General features: G+C 40.6%; 1 protein-coding gene across 2 annotated transcripts in view; it reads right to left on the reverse strand.

The window, feature by feature from the left end:
- Positions 1–355: 355 nt before the first annotated feature.
- COL14A1 (collagen type XIV alpha 1 chain) overlaps positions 356–22,834 on the reverse strand; it is a 122,480-nt gene continuing 100,001 nt past the window's right edge. Inside the window, exons 44-49 of one of the 2 annotated variants that reach the window (XM_039365080.1) lie at positions 22,517–22,583; positions 21,731–21,919; positions 8,705–8,782; positions 7,147–7,302; positions 2,364–2,417; positions 1,081–1,219 (exon numbers count right to left, since the gene is read on the reverse strand). In XM_039365080.1, the coding sequence (XP_039221014.1) occupies positions 2,380–2,417; positions 7,147–7,302; positions 8,705–8,782; positions 21,731–21,919; positions 22,517–22,583 (528 nt within the window). In that variant the 3' untranslated portion in view covers positions 1,081–1,219; positions 2,364–2,379. Of the gene's footprint in view, positions 1,220–2,363; positions 2,418–7,146; positions 7,303–8,704; positions 8,783–21,730; positions 21,920–22,516; positions 22,584–22,834 lie in introns of both variants that reach the window. The other variant, XM_039365079.1, reaches the window with a different exon arrangement.

The following is a 22,834-nucleotide window of genomic DNA, read 5'->3' on the forward strand; positions in this document are numbered from 1 at the left end:
GAAAATCCAGAAAAAATTGTATCATGCTAATCTCACATGCGCAACATTTTTTAAACCTTATTCTAGAGAAGTATGAGGAATTAGATGCCGATATGTGGAATGAATTAATAAATAAATGCTGGAATAAAGAGATAGACCAAATGTGGTTCTTAACCAGTGATCTTCAGTATTGATAGGATAGATTTTTGACGCAGAAAAAATGAGGATATCCAAGTCACTTGAACTAAGCAGGACTTTGCTAACTGGGCTGATAATCAATACTCACACATTTGAAATCGAAGGTTAATAAGATCAGACATACAATTCAATTTTGAATTGAAACCAGGGTCTCTTAAAATCAGTACAGTAGAAAAAATACTTATAAAAGTTTGCCAATTTATTTGTATAGAAAACAGAGTAATATTAAACCCACAATAAATTATTGGTGCATTTGCAACAGGTATTTATTTTATGGGAAAACTGTGGGATGAGAGAAAAAAACCCCACTTCATATACATCTTTATATGAAGAATTAAAAAAAAAAAACTTCAGAGAACTCAGACATAATAGTAGCTTTAGTAAGTTTACTCTGAGGGAAGCACATATTTAAAATCTAGACAAAAAAATCAGACAGCAAGGGATAAAAGAAGAATTCTCCCTGATTTAATTCAGATTTGCCATCTGGCATTGTAATATTTTGAAATGTGCGTTGAACCATATTCATAGCCTAACTACAAACATCTACAAATACATCTTTTGGAGGTTTCACTTAACCATAAACTGCTATACTGTTAATAATTTCTGCATGCAATGTAATTAGCTCTTTCCTGTCTCATCAAAATGGCCATGTACAATATAGTTTTTCCTTTAATGTATATGCTTGCAAACAGTTTCCATGACAACATTTAGGTCAACCGGACAGAGGCCTAAACATTAGCTCCTGTAACATACACATAGAATATAAAGGCAGTTCATTGTGAGGTTTTTTTAATTGACCGATTGCGTTTTGTAGAGCTGATGCTTCTTTTGGAGATTCTCCTCGGAAAGTGGCTTATTCCAGCAGCCTCCATTTCTTCATCCACTGGTGTGAATTCTGGTTGTGCAATGTGAGGATAAGCATAGGATCCTGGATAGGGCTCTTGTTGATCTTCATAAGGATCCTCAGAATCATACAGTTGGTAGGAGTTATGGGTTAATGGCACAACTGGAATGTCTTGATCTGTTGGATGCCCGTAGCCACCTTAACCCACAAAGAAAAGACACAGTTAATGCAAGAGGGAATTAAAGCTAAAGCATCTCTAAAAACAGTCCATTTTAAACATTAAATATATATATAAAATTAGAAAATAATCTTGTAAAATTAAATAATCAACATTAACCCAACAAGAGAATTTGTTGCTAAATGTAAAAGCTATATAAATAATCTTATATAGTAAAAAAGGAGTCCCTGTGGATTTTACTCCACTAGTCGTCGTTGACTTTAGGGGACAGTGCTCATCTCCATTTCAAGGCCACTGAGTCAGCGCTGTCCGAAGACATTTCCGTGGTCATGTAGCCAGCATGACATTGTGGAGGACTGTGCAAAAGCCCTATAAGCTGCTACATTTAAACTAGTCAAAGTAAGGTAGTGATATATTATATAAAGCTTCAGACTTTCTTTATTCTTAGCATTTAATTTAATATTTCCTTGAAGCTGAAGAACCCCTATACCAGTGGAGTTCCCACTGAAGTACCTATTTATATGCTCACATTTGCATGCTTTTGAACCGCTAGGTTGGCAGGAGCTGGAGCGGAGACAGGAGCTCATTCTGTCGCATGGTGCTCAGTTCTCAAACCTGGGCTACAGTTTTCCAGCCAAGAAGCCCAGCATCTTAAACACTGAGCCGCTACCTGCCCCAATCTTATATAGCAACCTTCTAAAAAGTGGGAATAATTATTACTAATGTTGCATTAATAATATTGAGAACATTGCAGTCAATGTAAAGTGATTGTCATGCAATACCTATTAAAGGCTTTAGTTTTTTTAAAAAAAGAAAACAAGATTTGGTCTACATCTAAATAAAGTCTATGTTGTATTTAAATTATGTCTTGTCAAGTTTAGAGACCCTTGCCCTAAACCAGGGGTAGGCAACCTTGGCTCTTTTATGACTCGTGGACTTCAACTCCCAGAATTCCTGAGCCAGCCATGCTGAGGGGAAAGGGAGAGGTTTTCAAGCTGAGCCATGCTGCCTCAGGAATTCTGGGAGTTGAAGTCCACGAGTCTTAAAAGAGCCAAAGTTGCCTACCTCTGCTCTAAACCATCAGTGCTGTTGGTTGAAAAAGCTTGAGGCAGTTCAATAATCATTTCTGATCTTTGTGCAAATGAAAGAAAAAACAAACTCTACCCGAAATCAGTTTCTTTCACCTTCCATATTGGTAGCCATTGTAAGGGAATGAGCCTTTAAAATTGAAAATGAACAATGGTAAGGGATGGGGGAAAGAGGGGGAAAGGATAGGAGTAAATGGACAACAAAGAAAAACATAAAGGTCAGTAAAAGACATTTCAGAAGCCAGGGTGAAGTATATACATTCATCTTGCATTTTACACCTACATGCAAAGTTTGAGGCACCCAGGCCAAATTGTATCTTTCAGTGAATTGGTAAGTGAGTGAAAGCTGGCAAACCTCTACTTGATACAGAGTTAAGGACATCTTTCTGGAAATTTGAATACACAATTATTTGTTATGTGTAATTGTTTACCTATTCAAAACAACAAACAATTTGGCAGGTGCAGAACTTTTAACCATCAATTCAGACCCCTCAATTGGTAGTAATAAGAATGATCAAATGCTTTCCATTGATAGATGAAAGTCTCTTAATTCTCGCTTTTGGGGTTTTTCCCCCCATTCTTGCAGAATTTTTCCAGTTCATAAAAAATATCTTAAAGTCACCTTGAGAGCATAAGATCTCCCTACAGATTGTCTCTAACAGGGTCCCCAACCTGTGGGCCACAGCCCACTAGTGGGGCGTGGCCCATTCAGAACCAGACGATTAGTGGTGGGTGAGCGCGCGCACACGTAGCTCCATTTGTGCAATCAACAGGCACTGGTGCTCATGCGTACAATTCCATTTGTACAAGCAGTCAGCATGCATGCCCACCATTCACACAAATAGAGTTGCACGCATATGTGCCTACTGCTCACGTGGAATTATCCCCTCTTCCCACCCCGCTGGGCCGCCAAGCTGGAAAGGTTAGGGATCACTGGTCTATAATATTCATGTCTAGAGATTGAAATCCATTCCAAAACCTTTTATCTTTCTTTTGTACAAGAGTTTATGGCTGATTTGGAAGTTTGTTTCAGACTGTGATCTTGCTGATATATACAGCCTCTTTTCAGCTTCACATGATTCTGATAGAAGAAAACATTTGTACTTCAATGTTGAACTGTGGAATCCTTGATGCTCTCTGAGCTTAGTCATTTTCTTGCAGATGTTTCACTACCCAACTAGGCAATAACAGAGTAACAGAATTGGAAGGGACCTTGGAGGTCTTCTAGTCCAACCCCCTGCTCACACAGGAGACCCTATACCTTTTCTGTCAAGTGGTTGTCCAGTCTCTTCTTAAAAGCCTCTAGTGATGGAGCACCCACAATTTCAACAGTGCTAATGAATGTGGAGTTTGCTCCCTCTGAATGTACAGTAGCTTGCATTGCTAGTGTTGGTGGGGGGGTGTCCTTTCCTCGTTGTAGTTTTTTGATAAGGATATTGTTTTCTGCTTAATTGTTTGTCTGGGGTTACTCCCTGCTTATCTGGTTATAAGCTGCTGAAGAGGATGTGATCTGGTGCTTTTGCTTCCTTATCTTTTTTAATTGTCTTTTTTAAATGTGTACAAATATGGTTTATCTCTATGTGTGTCTCTTAATGGCTACAGCAGGGGAAGCTACTGTCCATAAATAGGGAGAAAACTCCACACTCATTAGCATTGATGATGTTACTTGTTGGATAATGAAATGTCTGCAAGTAAGCCACTAAGCTCAGACAGCACCAGTCTCCATAGTAGGGCATGAGTAGGGATACATTGATATTTGGTTGAATCCATGTTTCCTTCTAGCTACACAATATTTCACCAATAGCTGCCCCACAACTTTAAAGCCTAACAGAGTCAACTTGCTTAGCATCTGGCAAGATGTTCTTCAAATATCTTACCCTTCCCCCTCCCCTCCAAAATAGATTGCATGATTGTGCATGAACAGTTTGATTTTTATTTCCTTAGTCCAAAAGACTTTGTCCCAAAATATTTCAGGCCTTTCAACTTTTTCCTCTGCATACTTTAGGCACTGACTTTTGTGATGACGACAAAGAAAAGGTATTTTTCAACTGCTCTTCACTACAAGTAGATAAGCAACCTGTGGACAACCAGTCTAGTGTCAGCTAAGTTTTTCAACAGGTTATTTTTTTTAGGGATCTGTGGGTTCTATTTTTGATCCAAATAAGCCTTGACTTCAATAGCTCCACAAAACTTCCATTTGTTAAATGTTTTTCATCACTGAAATGGTTAGCTGGAAACTTTATAGATCTTATATCTCTATGGCAGTGGTGGTGAACCTATGGCACGAGTGCCAGAGGCGGCACTCAGAGCCCTCTCTGTGGGCATATGTGTCTTTGCCCCAGCCGTGCCGCCCCCCATGGCCCTCTCCTCACCAGCAGCCCCTCCGGAGAATGGACCCTGGGCGCAGCCTGCGCATAGCAGTGCAGCCAAGGACATGGCAGCCGGGTAGCAAGACTCCACCCTCACGCTCCATCATGCGCAGATGATGCTGCAGGGTGTGGGTGGAGGGTGTGGCCATCATGGCACTGCTGGGTCGCCTGGGTAATCTGTTGCGGCAGGCTGTGGAGGCGGGTGGCCCTGCAGGCAGGCGGGGCATGGGGTGGCGGGCAGGGTGGGGGCAGGGTGATTTTGGGGCATTCGGTCTCCAAAAGGTTTGCCATCACTGCTCTATGGCCTTCTCCTGCTTTGTAAGAGAGAATTATTTTCATGTTCAAACGCTGCATCCATAGTTTTGAAAATAGGCAGGACACAATCACAACCTTAGCTTATATGTGTTAGAGTGCTTGTTTATTGGTAAAATTCTATTTTCCCACCTAAGTGTAGGTCTACCAAGCCAATTAACTTATCGGGCCTTATTAACAACTTTACAGTAAAAAAAAAAATAGCACCAATTCATTTAAATTCATCTAAATGTGTTCCCCTGACATACTCACTGTTTTGTTTTTCTTCCACTCTGAATCTGCAAAGAGCTGCACACAAATAGTTAACATGCATTCAAGTTTGCAAAACAGATGTCAAATTTAACTGGATACCATGTAGAGGTTGTGTCAACTTCTGTTCCCTTAAGGATTCACTGAACAATACAGTTTGGGGATGTCTAATCTTAGACAGGCCACTATGTTGGATGCAACTAAACCTTAATTATAAAGCTTCTTCACTTGCAAGATCCAAGGGATTGTTTCATGCTGCACAACCCAACACATGGAAGGATCCCATGCAATCTAGCTATTGACGCCAAATTTCCCTCAGTTCCTTTTGCGGCCTCTCGATTTCCAAAACAGGGGTTTTCAAGAATTGCATTTACAACCATATTTCCTCATCAATTTGGTTATATTTGTGTTGTTGACACCTTGAGAATAGAACATTCCTTTCTGGCAGCAGGTTGGAAGGGAAGATTGATAGAGTAGTCAAATAACTTTTTGATATATTTTGTTTGTTGTGAGGGAGAATACAAGTAGTTCTCAACTTACAACCATTCTTTAGTGACCGTTCAAAGTTACAACGGCACTGAAAAAAGTGATTTATGACTGTTTTTCACACTTAATGATCATTGTGGTATCCTCATGGTCAGGTGATCAAAATTCAGATGCTTGCCAACTGACTCATAATTATGGCGGTTGTAATGCCCCGGGGTCATGTGATCACATTTTGTGACCTTCTGACAAGCAAAGTCAATGAGGAAGCCAAATTCACTTAATAACTGTGTTACTAACTTAACAACTGAAATGATTCAATTAACAACTGTGGCAAGGAAGGTCATGTAATGGGACAAAACTCACTTAACAACTGTCTCACTTACAAAACAAATTTTGGGCTCAGTTGCGGTCATAAGTCAAAGACTACCTGTAGCTAGGTTGAAGCTTATGGCCAAATAACATCAAAGTCATGGCTGTCCTTTAGAGGACCTCTTAATACTTTTGAGGAGACTTAGTAGTTTGAAAACCACTGCTTTAGTCAGAAAAAAAATTAAGATATAATCATGCAGTAGAAATAGTCAGGCTGTTCTTGGAAGATGTATGTACCATCCATTTGTTATGACATTATGCATTTTTGCTTACTGAGAGACTTAGTTAGTAAAATTCATTCTTCCATGCTGTTTGAAAGCTCATGAATAAGAAAATTGGATGACTATCTTTCCTCCTCAGGCGAAATATATAAAATATCAGCTGAAGAAATGAAGAAGGGGATTACATGAATAAAGCATTCAGATGGGATGGAACAGATTAGTTGGATAGCATAGCAATATCATAGTAAGTGCAACAGACAAAACAAAATACTTCTAATTTTATGTAATTTTTATAAGGTTTTTTTTTCTTTTCCTAGTAGAAAGTCACATCACCTCCTTTTAAAACACTTAATGCAACTACCATTCCTGCCTTAGTAACCTTTAGATTTACTTTTGGCTCAGAAAGTTCATCCACCATTTTTGAATCTGCTTCAAAATTCATCCTGATGTCAATCCGGATTTATTTTATGGAGCTACTAGAAAGAGAGGTCAATGAAGTTTTCTCCTCACAGTTGTGACCAAGTAGCCAACATGGTTAGAATCAACACATATACTGTATTTATAATGAAATTCATAATGATGGGGATCACATTATAAACAGGTCTGGTTTTTAATAAATAAATAAAGTAAAAATGGTAGTTCCAAAATCGTAATGATTGCAACAATGGCTGCAAATATGCATGAAGAATACACGAAACGTTAAAAGTGAGGCATTGTTTTGTTGTATAAACACCAATTCTCCTTCTGCAACAAACACTGAACACCAAACTCTTTTGCTACAGCACTTAGCTTTGAAGGCAGGCAAAGAAAAATACAAGCAAAACTAAATTCCAAGCTGGAAAAGAATACTTACCACCTGCTCCATAACCAGCACAAGAGGAAGGATCACAGTACCCTGGCTGTCCAGGTGTTCCCTGTGATCCAGGAGGACCTGTGCGACCTGCTGTTCCTCTAGGACCAGGTGACCCTGAAGGTCCAGGAGTGCCAGTTCGACTCTCACCTGGAGGTCCTGTGGGGTACAGGAAGCGTCAGTAAGAATTTCACCTCTGCCCTATTGCAAAAAGTCAATCCCTCATTAATATTTAAGGCAGGGGTATCCAACCTTGGCAACTTTAAGACTTGTGGACTTCAATTTCCAGAATTCCCCAGCCAATGCTGGCTGGGGAATTCTGGGAGATGGTCCACCAGTTTTAAAGTTGCCAAGGTTGGAATCCCCTGATTTAGGTTTGAACTGATGACAGAATTTCAAAATTGACCAAGCTTTTACAAGTTTCCTAGAGCCATTGTGATTGAGTGACATATGCAGTTAGTTGAAAAGTGAGCAATTAAGAATTGATTCGAGGACAGGCACTTGCACTTTGGCCTGTTTTTCAAACCATGTTAATTGTGCACGTTATCAGTGCATGGGCAAACTAACAGTCACCACATAAAAACTTGCTTAACCCATTTAGGGTAAGAATAGAATAGAATAGAATAGAATAGAATAGAATAGAATAGAATAGAATAGAATAGAATAGAATAGAATAGAATAGAACCTTGGAGGTCTTCTAGTCCAGCCCCCTGCTCAAGCAGGAGAACTTATACCATCTTAGATAAGTGGCTGTCCAGTCTCTTCTTAAAAACCTCCAGTGATGGAGCGCCCACGATTTCTGAAGTTTCTCCTTAATTCATGGTTGCTTCTCTTTTTGTTCAGTTTCCAGCCAGTGTTTTTTGTCCTGCCCTCTGGTGCTTTGGAGAATAGTTTTACCCCCTCTTCTTATTGGAACACTGCTATCATGTCACCCCTATTTTTTTTTCTTTAGACTAGCCAAACCCAAGTCCTGCAGCCGTTCTGCATATGTTTTAGTCTCCAGGCCCCTGATCATCTTAGTTGCTCTTCTCTGTACTTTTTCCAAAGTCTCAACATCTTTTTTGCAGTATTCCAGGCGTGGTCTCACTAGGGTTTCATAAAGTACTACTAATACTTTGCATGATCTTGATTCTTTGCCTCTGTTTATACAACCCAGGATTGTGTTAGCTTTTTTGGCTGCTGGCTCATAGTCAAGTGATCGTCCACTAAGGCTCCAAGATCATGCTCAGTTACTGTTTTTGAGCCAGGTCTCGCCAAATCTATACTTAAACCTTTGATTTATATATTCATATATATTCATAAAGAAATAAAGGAGGACAGAATATTGTGCCAAATTGCACATAGAGCCGTCCCAACGTATTCAGGAAATTAAAAGAATGCAGAAATGGTTGTTCAGACTTGAAGGCCAGGTAGAAAGAAATATCCAAATTGATGCATATTTTTGGAAGAAAAGACTTAGCATATTTTTCAGGAAATGCCCTTCCTGTAAATGTGAATGGTAGAACCACCTGATCCACCTTATTGAAAAAAAAAATGGAGCTCTACAGTACATATAATTTACCTGCTGGCCCTGGAGGACCTCGTGGGCCTTGGTTTCCGATACCTGGGTTACCTCGTTCTCCCTTTTCCCCCGGTGAGCCTGTTTAACAAAAAAGAGAGAAATCAGAACAGATGGAGGAAAAAGAATGATACATATTTCTCTCTGGGCATCTTTTACTAATTAAAAAGAAGATAGGAGACCAAGAAAAATGGTCCCAGAGACTGGTGAGGTCCCATAGATTGGGCCTCCTTCAGGTCCCATCGGCCAGACAATGTCGGGGAAGGGCCTTTTCTGTGGTGGCTCCAACCTGGTGGAATCAACTTCCCCCCGAGGTTCGAACTACTCCCACCCTGCCGGCCTTTAAGAAAGCCGTTAAAACTCTCCTGTTCCGGCAGACCTGGGGCTGATGTCCCCGGGGGGGGGGGATATGATCGGACACGCTGTATGATTGTATTATTTTATTGTTTTATTGTTAGATGATTGTTTTAATTTTGTACGTCGCCCTGAGTCCTTTGGGATTGGGCGGCATATAAATAAAATTAAATAAATAAATAAATTCTGGAACCCTTGTAGCTATAAGCATCATGGAAAGTTGCTACACTGGATTTTTGCTGCAGTTCCTCTTGGATGGCACAGCATTGCTAATTTGAGACATCACTGACTCTTTCTGCCTTGGTCAATAGGCAGGGAATATAGAAGAAACTGTTAAAGGCAGTCTACAGAAAAGGGCTCTCCAGAAGATGAGACAGGAGTTTTCCAATATTTGAAAAGTTCCAACAGAAGGGAATATTTGTAGCTCAGGATTGAACTGTGGAGTATGTGGTGTTCTCTGAACTTGGTAGTTTTCTCACAGTCATTTCATTACCAAACTAGGTAACATGCACAACATGGTTGGCCAGGGAAATCAGGGAGTTGAAATCCACTTATCTTAAATTGGCAAATTAGCTCCGGCCTTTTCCCCTTGAAGCCAAAGGCTTGCCTTCTCGGGTAGACTTTTAAGACAGTACATTTAAAAAGTTCGTTGTTGTTCAGTTGCTAAGTTATATCTGACTCCTCACAACTCCATGGAGCATAGCACACCAGGCCCCCTGTCCTCCACTGTCTCTCAGAGTTTGCCCAAATCCACGTTCGCTGCGTCAATGACACTAACCATCTCATCTCTGCCCTCCCCTTCTCCTTTTGCCTTCCATCTTTCCCAGCATCAGGGTCTTTTCTAGTGAGTCCCCTCTTCTCATTTGAGCTTTAGCATCAGTCGCTGTCCTTCCAAAGGACAGTCAGGGCTGATTTCCTTTAGGACTGACTGATTTGATCTCCCTGCAGTCCAAGGGACTCTCAAGAGTCTTCTCCAACACCACAGTTCAAAAGCATCAGTTCCATATACTTTATCTGAGGTGCTTAGCTGTCTGTAGTCTACCCTTCAACGTGATTTACAACTCCAAGGTCAGCACTTTAGCCATAGGCTTATTATGGACACTCAGAACTGAGTAGCCAACTTCTGTTAAGCACTGCATTTTCAAAAGATTGCTGCTGGACGGGCTGCCAGGAGCAAGATTTTCAGAGAAAGGTTGAGTTGCAAAAGGAAAAAAACCAACAACTAACATTTGAGACATTGCCCCAAATGTCTTGTTGGCAGAAAGCAAGGGTGGATATACAGTATAGCAAAAGTAAATCCATATAAACATATTGAACCACCAGGCAGTATTCAGGAAAGCAAGGGGGCTGAATTTTCCACATGTGAGGTTGGCAATCGTAAGAACTATGCTTTACTTCAAAGCTTTGTAAACCTGAGCTGACTGGTGGCTCCCCTTCCATCCTTCTTTCATTTTCCCCCCCAGGTTTTCTGTTGCAATCATTTCACTTCCTTTCATTTTGTACTGTATATGCATGCTCAGCATCAAAGCTGCCATTTCAGGATCAACAGCTTATAAAAATAACATGGTATAGGGTTTCCTGCCTGAGCAGGGGGTTGGACTAGATGACCTCCAAGGTCCCTTCCAACTTTACTATTGTTGTTGTTGTTGTTGTTGTTGTTGTCAGAGAATCACTAGCTATTCTCTCCGTATGTTCAGTGTGTACACTTTGCTAATTGCGATGGCTGCATGACTTTCTAATGACTGTAAAGAAACTGTATTAGTATTGCTTTTATAGAGGCAGGATTAGAAAGAAACTTCCTCAACAGTGGAATTCTGAAATATAGTTCGACATATGATACAATTTGCCCTCCTCCTCCTCTTGCAAACTCTGGATTTAAAAACCAGACAGAAGATGTTAATTTTTTTTTTCCAAATGGGCTTCCATATGGTGCTATCCATTTAAGCATAGGCAGCAGAAGCAAAACCAGACATACTTATTTCCTGAATTGTATTACAATGCCATTATGGGGTGGGTCTTGCGAAGTCAGATCACCTCACATACTTAGGACACACACACACATACACACAAAAATGGGTCCTTGTTGCTTCACAGCAAAAACCAGGTCTGGCTTGTTTTCTGCCAGTCATTGCTAATTACTTTCGAAGAACTTGCTGCAGCAAGCCTGCTTTTCTAGTAAGGAATTATTAAAAAGCCCCCCTTTGCTTGGATTGTTATTCCCCCCCCCACCGGGAATCAAATTATACTAATTGACAATGAGCTGGAAGGATCTTTGGGCAGGTTGTTACTTTCAGGATCTATGTGCTCTGCTTTCCCAGATCTCCTGTTCTCATTTCATGTGTTATTTTCACTTTATTTTTTTTAATTATTTTTATAAATAATTCAAGGTGATGAACACACACAATACTCCTTCCTCCTCCCATTTTCCCCACAACAGCACCCCTGTGAGGTGAACTGGGCTGAGAGAGTGTGACTGGTCCAAAGTCAGCCAGATGTTTTTTCATGCCTAAGGCTGGCTAGAACTCTCAGTTTCCCTGGTGCTTGGCTCAAAGTCACCCAGCCAGCTTTCATACCTAAGGCAGGACTAGAACTCACAGTCTCCTGGCTTTTAGTCTGGTGCCTTAACCACTAGATTAACAACCCCTCCCCGGCCACAGTAGCAAACTGCTTTCTTCGCCAGGTAAATGTCTATGAGATTCTCAGTCATCCAGGTCATAGTTATCCCAAAGATGCTTTTTTTCATGAGGCAACTGGACTGTCTTGTTTTTTTCTTTGAAGATGTTTCGCTTCTCATCCAAGAAGATATAGAGCTTCTAGAGTCAGAGCTGAAGAAGCTTCTGTCATGGTTTCGACTAATGAAACATTTCAAAGAACTTCCAGGCATTGTTTATCCTAAAAAGCCCTTATTCTCTATGTGACAGAGTGTCGGCACAGCATGGTTAGATGCCAAGATCTGAATTTCCCTTCCCTGCACATAACATTCCAGGCTATTCCCCTCCCCTATTTTGCAGTTATAAATCACGTTTTCCAATCAGCCTTAGGGGCAAAGATTCACTTCCATTCCTATCCCGTGCATTCCTTATCTTTCTCCTCCCCTCCCAGCATCATCTAAATTAACTACAAAAATACCAGACAGTTCTGCATATCTTGTCAAAGCAATAATATCCAATATTAGCAGCGTTGACAGCTTCTTGGATGAGAAGCGAAATGTCTTTAAAACAAAAAAACCAAGAAAGTCCAGTTGCCTCATGAAAAAAAGCATCTTTGTTGGTTCCCCAGGTAAAAGAAGAAAAATCGGAAGAACATTGCAAGTGAAGCAACAGGAGGAAGAAAGAAGAGATATAAATATGATAACTACCTTCTGGATAGCAACTTCCTGAACCTGGGCTCAGTGTTTAGCATCATGATGGGCAATCCCACTCCTCAGACCTCTCACCACAAGGGATTTTAAATATCTAGGGACAGATGCTTGAAATTAAAAGTGGATTCCTGATAAATGGGAAGTTACAATTTATCCTTTTCCTCCATGTTTTATCATATCCACATGGATAACCCAAGAGAGATGAACGAGGAAAAAAAAACCTGAATCAAACATAGGCACTGGTGGAATAAACTCTGTAAAGGCAGCAGGACTCAATTCCAATTCAAGGGTTAGCCAAATTGTACTTAAATTGAAATCATAATGTTTCCATGGATTGTTGGCTTAAAATCTAATCTAACTGGCTTGTAGATCGCAACCTTCAGAGTTCTTGTCTGGCCAGAAACTAAGGCTGACACTGAATATTTAGCATTGTTTCAGAGAGAAGACATAGTCAGGTGGTTTGGCATAAGATTAATAAAGCAATTAGTAGAAAAACAATCACCAAGCCAAGATCCTAGGCTAGTTTCCCAGGTTTTTTTGTCTGTTTTTTTGTAAAGACATAATTGTATTCAGGCTTAAAGGAAACCTGAAGTCATGGTTTTCCATTGCAATTTAAGATTAAAAGTACACACTGAAATTCTGAAGAATAAAGGTTGGAGCAGCTGGACTAAATTAACCTCCTTCCAAAATCTGAAAAAAAGTATTTAATACACGTGGAAAAGAAATAATTATCTTGGCCTTCTTCTTTTGGCCTGGTGCTGTTGAAAATACTATGAGGGATACTAGCAATATTCACACAATGTGGCTATGTCAGTTCTCTCCTGGGTAAACCACTGAAATCCACATCCTGGTAGTAGAAATGCCCAAGTCAAACAGGGAGTGTCCATCTGATTTATTTATTTGGTTACTTATTTATTTCCTTATTTGTTAGCCAATTCATCTCCAACTCTGGGGAAAGTCAACACAGGAGGCTAGTGAAGTGGGAAAAATGGAGGAGAGGAGGAGGAGGAGGAGGAGGAGGAGGAGGAGGAGGAGGAGGAGGAGGAGGAGGAGAAGAAGAAGAAGAAGAAGAAGAAGAAGAAGAAGAAGAAGAAGAAGAAGAAGACGAAGAAGAAGAAGAAGAAGAAGAAGAAGAAGAAGAAGAAGAAGAAGAAGAAGAAGAAGAAGAAGAAGAAGAAGAAGAAGAAGAAGAAGAAGAAGAAGAAGAAGAAGAAGAAGAAGAAGAAGAAGAAGAAGAAGAAGAAGAAGACTGTAGTTAGTAGGGGAAAACAATGAATGCTATAAATGTTCAGAAAAGATGCTTTAACCCAAATTTCCAATCATATTTTATTTCCTATTAATCTTGTAACTCTGATCATCTGGCAGAAGCCTGATCCAAGTCATTTAACAGGAAATTAGCATTTCCCCCGATAAAAACAGTACAAGTTATCCTGAATGCAAACATCCCAATCTGCCTATAAGAGAAACCTGCAGGAGTGTAACAACTGTCCTCTTCATGACCCCTTCCTCACATCTGGCCATTGAGTTCTATGCCTCTGTGACCATTTCTCTTGGGGGGGGGGGCTGATAGGAACACTGACCTCAGGGAACTTGTGCTACACAATCACTACATCTGCTGGACCAGAAACTAGGAGACTTTCAGTTCTAGGTCAGTCTTGAGCATGAAAATCAGCTGGGTAATTTTGGGCCAGTCTCCTGGTTTCTAGGCCAGCATCTTCACCACTACACCCACCTGGCTCTTTCCTCTGTTCTCAAGGACAAGAGGGAATTGCATCACTGAAAATGCAGAGAACAGTCTTTAGTTGATTCTTCTGGTTTTAGTATTTATGATTAATGTGTGAAATATTCAGTCATAAGCTCTCTGGTGGAATAACTGGAAAGCAAATTCTAGCACACAGAAACCATAGCGTAATTAATGCTGTTTTTGCTCTGTGTTCAAGGTGCCAACAAATAACTCCAAAGTTGTTTGAACTCATACCTTTGGCACACAGAGTTTGCCACTCATTATTTCTAGCTTTTATGTTTACTGTAGGTTTCTTCCCGAAAACAAACACTGGGATTTCTTCATGAAATAATTTCAACGAGAAGAGATGTTATGTGTACAAAGCAGGGCAAAAGTAGAGTGAATATTTAATTAGCAGAAAGAAATAGGTGGGGGGGGGTGTCTTTTCCTCTCCCTCTTTACTGATTTTATACAGTCTGTTATCTCATTAACACCAAAGTTTGATAGTGCTTTTCAAATTGGGGGGAAAGTCTAATTAGGAGTGAAATTAAAAACAAATGAAATGATGGAAGTCTCAAGGAGGGTCTTATTAGAATTGTTTTCATTGTTGTGTGGCTGATTTTTTTTTAAAGTTATAGTGATTTTACTTTGACTTAAGGGTGCAGGAAACAGCAAAGTAAAACCTGGAAGATTAAAGGATAAATGGCTAAATCAAATTCCCATGAATTTGATTTATCTGGATAAAACACCATTCTTAGAACAATTTAACCAACAGCCAAATCTTCAACTCTTAACCAGCTGCACTGTTTGTTATCTTCTCACCAGTTCTTTTTGGTTGTCTTCTCAATTGACTGTTTCAGAGGCCAAGAAATTTCCCTAAAGCATGCATATTGTAGTGAAGAGAAAAATTTCTCATCCATTTTGAATTTATGGCCTACGCACTCGTTCCATTCCAATTCTTAAATCGCTTAGGGAAGATTTTTAGACTCATTGATATACAAGTAGTCCTGAGTTTACAACCATTTATTTAATGACCATTTGAAATTATAACGGCACTGAAAAAAGTGATTTACAGCTGGTCCTCCCAATTAGAACCATTGCAGCATCCCTACATCATGTGATCAAAATTGGTTATCAAAACCAGCCTTTACAATGGTTACAGCAGGGGGTCTTCAAACTTGGCCCTTTTATGACTTGTGGATTTCAACTCCCAGAATTCCTCAGCCAGCATATCCTGAGGTCACATGATCACCGTTTGCAAACTTCCAAGCCAGCTTCCAGCAAGCAAAATCAATGGGAGGAACCAGATTTGCTTAACAACTACATCATTAACACCTGCAGTGATTTGCTTAACAACCATGAACTCACTGAACAATTGCTTTGCTAAGCAACACAAATGTGGTCATACTTTGAGGACGATCTGTAAGTTTTTGTAAACAACACATTGAGAAATTTAACAAGGAAGCTTAGAAGGAATTAATGTTTTTTGCTATTTACCATCAGAATGAAAAGATAGAAGTCTTTGGAGAATAACTTTATGCTTGGGAAATTGAAAGCTGTGCGAGAAAAAAAAATAAGAGGTCTGACTAACATACTGAGGTCACAAATATAACCTTGGAACATCTCAGAGAAGCAGTCACTGACAAACAATCCTGGTGAAATGAGATGCATCAGATGACAAAGAGTTGACTGAACAACAATATTAAGGACATTGATTCTTAACTAATGCATGTATATGGACACATAAAATAAAACGTTTTGAGAGTAACTTTTCTGTGCCTTTTTCCTATGGGCTATTAATGTCAAATCTTTATTTATATATTACTAAGACTGATTCTATAGGGACCCTATAGTCCAGTGATGGCGAACCTGTGGCACGCGTGCCAGAGACGGCAGTCGGAGCCCTCTCTGTGGGCATGTGCGCCATCGCCTCAACCTCGCCTCCCCCTACGGCCCTCTCACGAGCAGCCCCCCTGGAGGAGAGTCGTCCCTGGGCGTGGCCCGCGTGGAATAGCGCAGCCAAGGACATGGCAGCCAGGCAGCAGGGACAAGACTCCGCCCTCGCACCCCATCATGAACAGATGATGCTGCGGGGCGTGGGTGGAGGGCGTGGCTGCCATGGCGCTGCAGGGCCGCCTGGGTGATCTGCTGCAGCGGGCCATGGAGGCGGTAGGTGACTCTGCAGCCAGGTGGGGGAGCGGGACAGGGGCGGTTTTTGGGCACTCGGTATCTAAAAGATTCGCAGTCACTGCTATAGTCCCTATCCAGGGTAAAGACAGAGAGACTGTATGGAGCTGAGCGTTTACTGGCTGGATGCTCTTCCTAATGCCTACATTGAGTTCACAGCAGATATTTTTTCTTTGCACCCTAGGAGAGAAAAATCTGCCTCTACCTAGGATTGAACTCTCAGCCTTCCAAGTGGGAGGTCAGCTTCTTCAGCAATAGGCCCCCATGCAGCTCAGTCACAAAAATGTTCCATGTTTATTCAACAAAACTCCATCTTCTGAAATCTCAAACACATAGGGGGCTTTGCAAAAGTTTCAAATACATTTGCAATGATTAATGTGGCAGAAAATGGTTGAATGCATAGGTACTTAAGCAGGAATTCAATGTATTTTTTTTGTGTGTGTGAACCCATCTTCTTTGCGTAACCTTTTTAAGAACAGCCCTTAGTGCACTCATCAAAGCCAAATAGTGTCCTTGGCTTGAAATTAAAGTTAATCATGAAGATTTGTTTGCAATCCTTTCTGATACTCATTTTCTTATTAATAAATTAATAGGACATAAACTAATATCCTATTGGAAAAGATGAAAGTAGTTTCCATGCTGTCCAAGTTGATTGTACATGTGTGGAAAGATAGAAACCTTATGGTAACATATGTTGGTCTTCCAGATACATTGCCAGAAAATCTCTTCGAAAACTCAAATGAAATTACAAAATATAGCTTGTCATGTATCTGTGCTAGAAGGTTCTCTTCTTGTTTACTGGAAATTTGGACCTCGAATTGATGAGCTGCATGTGGCCAGAAAATCCTCCCCACTTACTAACACAACCAGGAACCTTTCTGGATCTATCAGTACAGTATTCAGAGACAGCTTATAATTCATTTTCACTGTCAAAGCTTTAATCTAAATCTTGCTATTTGCTAATTTGCCAAAAGTTGGATGAATTGAGAATATGGAAGCCGTGGACATTTTGTCAAGGACCTTCTTAAAGTGAATGTTGAAATTTCCACTCAGTTTGATGGAACTTCTGCATCCATTAAGGCAAAGACATTGGTAGGTGATGAAGTGGTGGTGAGGTGGATGAAATACTCAGAGAATCTCACTCATCTTAATGTTTCATTATCAGTTGTATATCCAATCACATTTTGAAACAGCTAATGTCAGTTTACTTCAACTGTAGCCAACTTTCAAACCTTCATTGTAGTATTGATAATTGGCAACATTTTCAAAGGTGATTTTCCATTGCCTTCCTCCTAGGGTTAGAGAGAAGAACTGTCTCTGTCACTCAGCTGGCTTTCATGCCTAAAGTAAGACTGAAACTCAGATTTCTGTACTCCTAATCCAGCATCTAATTACTAGATCAAACTGACTGTCTTGGACCAGAGTAGACCTCTATTAAATGTCCTCATAAACACATGTGGATGTGAAAAAATATGCATATGATTGATCTTCTAAGTGTTGCCATCTCTAAGTCTTGTTAATAATTTCATCTTCTCCAAATCTCTCCACTTAAGCTTTGTGAAACTTCAAAATATCTATTGTTCCACCACAAAAAACAGATGTTGCAAAGAGTCCCATCCTCATGCTCCAAATCATTGTTTATCTGGAGTTTTGGAAACAATCTCAACATAGCAACAAAGAGATAGATCAAACTCTAATTCTGCTTCCATGGTGGCAGAGGACTCCTGGTGGTGCTGTGGTTAGAAAGCAGTATTGCAGATTAATTCTGCCAATAGTCTGTAGTTCGACCCTGACAAGATACAAGGTTCATTTAGTCTTCCATCCTTCCAAGTGTCAATTTTCAAACGAATTTGGCTGCAGCCATCTTCACTTCATTTTTGGTTGCCACAGTAATGGGAGGAGGAAAAATGTATTCTCTTAGTTTAGACATAACAATAACTGTTCTGTGGGAACCAAGGTCAAGTTACCTAAGTTTTGGCTGGCTGAAGCTTCCGTTAGAAAGTCCGCCAAAGTAGTTAATTGGGGATTGTGATTTATGGCATACTGCAGGGGTGGGGAGTTCAACTTGCTACTTTGTAACCTTGGGGGCGAGGAACGTTCAGTCTTGGTTTCACCTTTGTACGTGCCGATGCTATATAGCCATTAAATGTGTTCTTTGAGGAAAGCAATTGCCTCAGAGTTCTTATTTCTACTGGTCTCATCTATCGGAACCATGACATCAAAGTCAGTAAATGAGGAGCCAGATTGTTGAGAGCAATATGCTGATATTGTAAACCGCTCAGAGAGTGCTATAAAGCATTATGGGATGGTATATAAGTCCAAGTGCTATTGTTATGGTGGTAGCAGAGTGGGAGCCCAGATTTCTGCAACCCAAGTCTGGTAGCCTGAGTCTTCCAATCCATTGTTATAAAAACAAAGATGCAACAAATTATACTGCTAACTAGACCATCTTCTTTATCAACACAGCTGGCTATAACATTCTCAGCCTGAACTAGCCTAGTGTCGGCAGTTCCAAATGAGCAATTTAATTCTGCCAAAATGCCCTTTTTTTAAAAAAAAAAAACTTTGAAAACAATTTTGCTGACAAATTCTGAATAGAACTTTAATGCCATGTTCTTTTATCTTATTTATTGCAAACGAACTTTCCAGCATGTTCTGTGTAAACATACATACTTGGCATTGGTTATTTGGGAAACATTACCACTGTTGAAATTGCTATTTTTCTTCTTTGTAATTCATCTCTTTCACTCTGGTGTTAGACCTTTCAGGCTTAAATATATGTATATAAATTAGGCACAGAATGCCTAATTTAGATCCTTTTCCTGCTGCATCCCACTTTGCTTTAGTCTCCTCATTTTAACTTTCAGCCTCTTTCTGGTTTCCAATTTCCCATGTCCCCTCCGTAGCTCAACCCCTTTCTTCCCCATGCCAGCAAACAAAGAAGCTCTTTGAACCTCTTTTCCATAGAAACCTAAATCTTGCCTCTTCTTACTTTGGGGGTCTTGGAGGGTGCTGAAAGGTTTCCTCATCACAACCAACTCTGTGACATCAAATCCCATGGATACCAGATGAGAGGTTTAATGCATTAAGTGAAGGGGAAAAAATAACCAAACAATGCAATTCCAGACGTTCTACATTTGCATGTTAATTGGCTTGGGCTGCTGAATTATACATACACTTACATATGGGGTGGGTGGATGTGCTTCTCTCTCTCTCTCTCTCCCTCTCTCTCTCTCTCTCTTTCTGTCTCTCTGTCTGTCTCTGTCTCTCTCTCTCTGTCTGTCTCTCTGTCTCTGTCTTTGTCTCTGTCTGTCTCTGTCTCTCTGTCTGTCTCTGTCTCTCTGTCTCTGTGTTTGTGTGTCTCTCTGTCTCTGTCTCTCTATCTCTCTCTGTCTCTCTCTCTCTTTCTGTCTCTCTGTCTGTCTCTGTCTGTCTCTGTCTCTCTGTCTCTCTGTCTGTCTCTGGCTCTGTCTGTCTCTCTCTGTCTCTGTCTCTCTCTCAGATTCGCTTCAGAGTACATGAGTACATCAAGATCATGTGAAGTATTAATACCACTTTACAATGCCTTGGTAAGACCACACTTGGAATACTGCATCCAGTTTTGGTCACCACGATGTAAAAAAGATGTTGAGACTCTAGAAAGAGTACAGAGAAGAGCAACAAAGATGATTAGGGGACTGGAGGCTAAAACATACGAGGAACAGTTGCTGGAATTGGGTATGTCTAGTTTAACGAAGAGAAGGACGAGGGGGGACATGATAGCAGTGTTCCAATATCTCAGGGGCTGTCACAAAAAAGAGGGAGTCAAGCTCTTCTCCAAAGCACCTGAAGACAGGACAAGAAGCAACGGATGGAAAGTAATCAAAGACAGAAGCAACCTAGAACTAAGGAGAAACTTCCTGACAATTAGCCAGTGGAACAACCTGCCTCCAGAAGCGGTTAATGCTCCAACACTGGAAGTTTTTAAGAAGAGACTGGACAGCCATTTGTCCAAAATGGTATAGGGTTTCCTTCCGGAGCAGGGGGTTGGACTAGATGACCTCCAAGGTCCCTTCCAACTTTATCATCATCATCATCATCATTATTATTACATTTATTGATAGTGTGCTATCAACTTCATGTCTATGGAAGCCATCCAGGTCATGCCTTTTCAAAAAGCAATTGGATTTTCTTTGTTTTTCCTTGAAGCCATTTCGTTTCTAATCCAGTTGAAGAAGCTTCTTGGATGAGAAGCAAAATGTCTTCAAGGAAAAACAAAGAAGTTCAGTTGCCTTTTGAAAAACTACCTTTGGAACAGCTATCAACTTCATTTATTTCTAAAATAGCAGATTATTCGTACACGCATGTAAACCAGATTTATTCATTGCATCCCATTTCCAAATCAAAGCAGTTGCAGCATTCAGCCCCTTTTTCCTCAACTCTTATTTTTATGGCTTCTTCACCACTTTCTTTATGATGGCTTCCTCTCTCTTTTTTACCTTCATTACAGAGCTTTGATCCCATGATTGAGTCTGTGCACTTGACTTTTTTAATCACCCTGCAGACATCTCAGTGTCCCTTCAGCTTATTTATGGTAATTTGTGGAAGCAGTCTTGAAAAGCTTTTATGAAATGATGGAGCACATTTTTTCTAGTGCTCCAGAGACTAGGAACAATGCATTAAAATGACACTAGAGAAGATTCTGAGTCAGCAGTATGAAGAATTGGTAGAATGGTTAGTAATGGGAAAGTCTAGTAGAGTAGATTTTTTTATATCACTAAAATTTGTAGTCTTCTAACTCAAGGAACAAATATTACTACACATGCTGAGAACAAATTTCCATTCAGTATAGAGATCCATGGAAAGAGAAGGCATTTGGTGGAAAATATTTGTGCCTGGAATAAAGGTCCATTTATTTCACAGTGAATTATTTATTTATTCTGGTTCCTAGACTTCAAGTATTTCAGGAGAAAAATAGGGGGTAATTTGGATAGATGTGGCATGGCAATGCCAAACTCCCCCCCCAGGATCTGTGTGTCAAAAATAATTCTAGCAGTCTCCCATTCAGTCAGCAGGTTACCAATCTATCAACGACAGTGATAACTGATGGTTCCCACAGATCATTAGGTCTTCTGTCATTTCCTAAAGAGAAGACAACTGGGCAGAAGACTATCAGTCACTTAGGGAGTGGCAGGACTGAAGACAGATGAAAGTGAACAGAGTCGTCCTAGTTCAAGCTGAGCACAATACTTACCCAGGCACAATTTTCACATTTGAGATGGAAATTCAACTTCACAGAAGTGGGAGCTTCAAATGGAAGCTCTTCATAATAGGGGTACCCTAATATTAAACTCCTGCAATAGTAGGCTGTCTTTGGTGAGCTTTGGACAAGCTCCAGCTTTATATATCTTAGTAGTCCGCTTACCTCTTTCTCCTGGTGTTCCAGGTTGCCCAGGATTGCCAGGAAAACCTGGGCTTCCTGGAGATCCTTGCTCTCCCTGTGGTCCAGGTAAGCCTTGTCGTCCTGGTTCTCCAGGGGGCCCCGGGATAGTCCGCGTGGAGATCGAGTTGCTTGGAATCTGATTTAAGATTGAGTTGTACCTAGCCAGATGAGCTGCCAAGCAGATGAATACAGAAAACATGAGCTTCATCTAAGAACTCTATCCTGATTGAGCTTTATATTAATAAGAAGAATAAGGGGCATTGATTTGAGAGTTATAGGTTGGGCCTGGCCCAATAAATTACACAGAAATGTAATTCTTTTTTAAAATGCACAAATACATCTAGCACAGTGGTTCTCAATCTGTGGGTCGGGACCCCATTTGGGGTCGAACGACCATTTCACGGGGGTCGCCAAACAATGCAGTCCGCCATTTTTCCCCCTTTTCCTTAGCTGTGCTACTCCCTTTTTTTTCTATTGGCTTTTGAAAGCCAAAAGAATAGACTCTCTTGAATAGAGGCTAATTCTATTGGCTTTCAAAAGCCAATAGGAATTGTCCAGGCTGTCTCTGCCCTGCTGAGCCCGCCAAAAGTCCCATTCTGCAAACGGTGCTGCACCAGTTGAGTAGTCCTTGACTTACGACCAGTTGAGTAGTCCTCGACTTATGACCGGTTGGGGGTCGCGGCATTAAAAAGGTTGAGAACCACTGATCTAGCAGCTAAAACCTACAAATCATTAGAACAATGATAGTACAGCAGTTCTTGTACTTACTTTGGATAAGCTGTTCACACACCTGACGAGCTACTGCCCGTACCATTGCATGGGTCTGAAGATCTCCCTGTACATTGAGAATACAGTGATACATCAGCTCCCTTAGGCTGCATAAAATACAGATGTTCCCCGCATACAATCCATCTTCACTAACTTGACCTCTTCCATTATATTGAGAATACAATTCTTTGAACTTTCCATCCCCATGTGGCTTCCTGGGAATCCCAACTCAACTGGAGGGTACTAAGCTGGGAAAAAGTTGGGATGTCTTGGTGCCTGCTCACAAGGACCTACTCCCACATAAACACACATAGGAAC

This window comes from Crotalus tigris, unplaced genomic scaffold, assembly GCF_016545835.1.
Source record: "Crotalus tigris isolate CLP2741 ecotype Arizona unplaced genomic scaffold, ASM1654583v1 scf7180000019953.484404808:943566, whole genome shotgun sequence".
Lineage (NCBI taxonomy): Eukaryota > Metazoa > Chordata > Lepidosauria > Squamata > Viperidae > Crotalus > Crotalus tigris.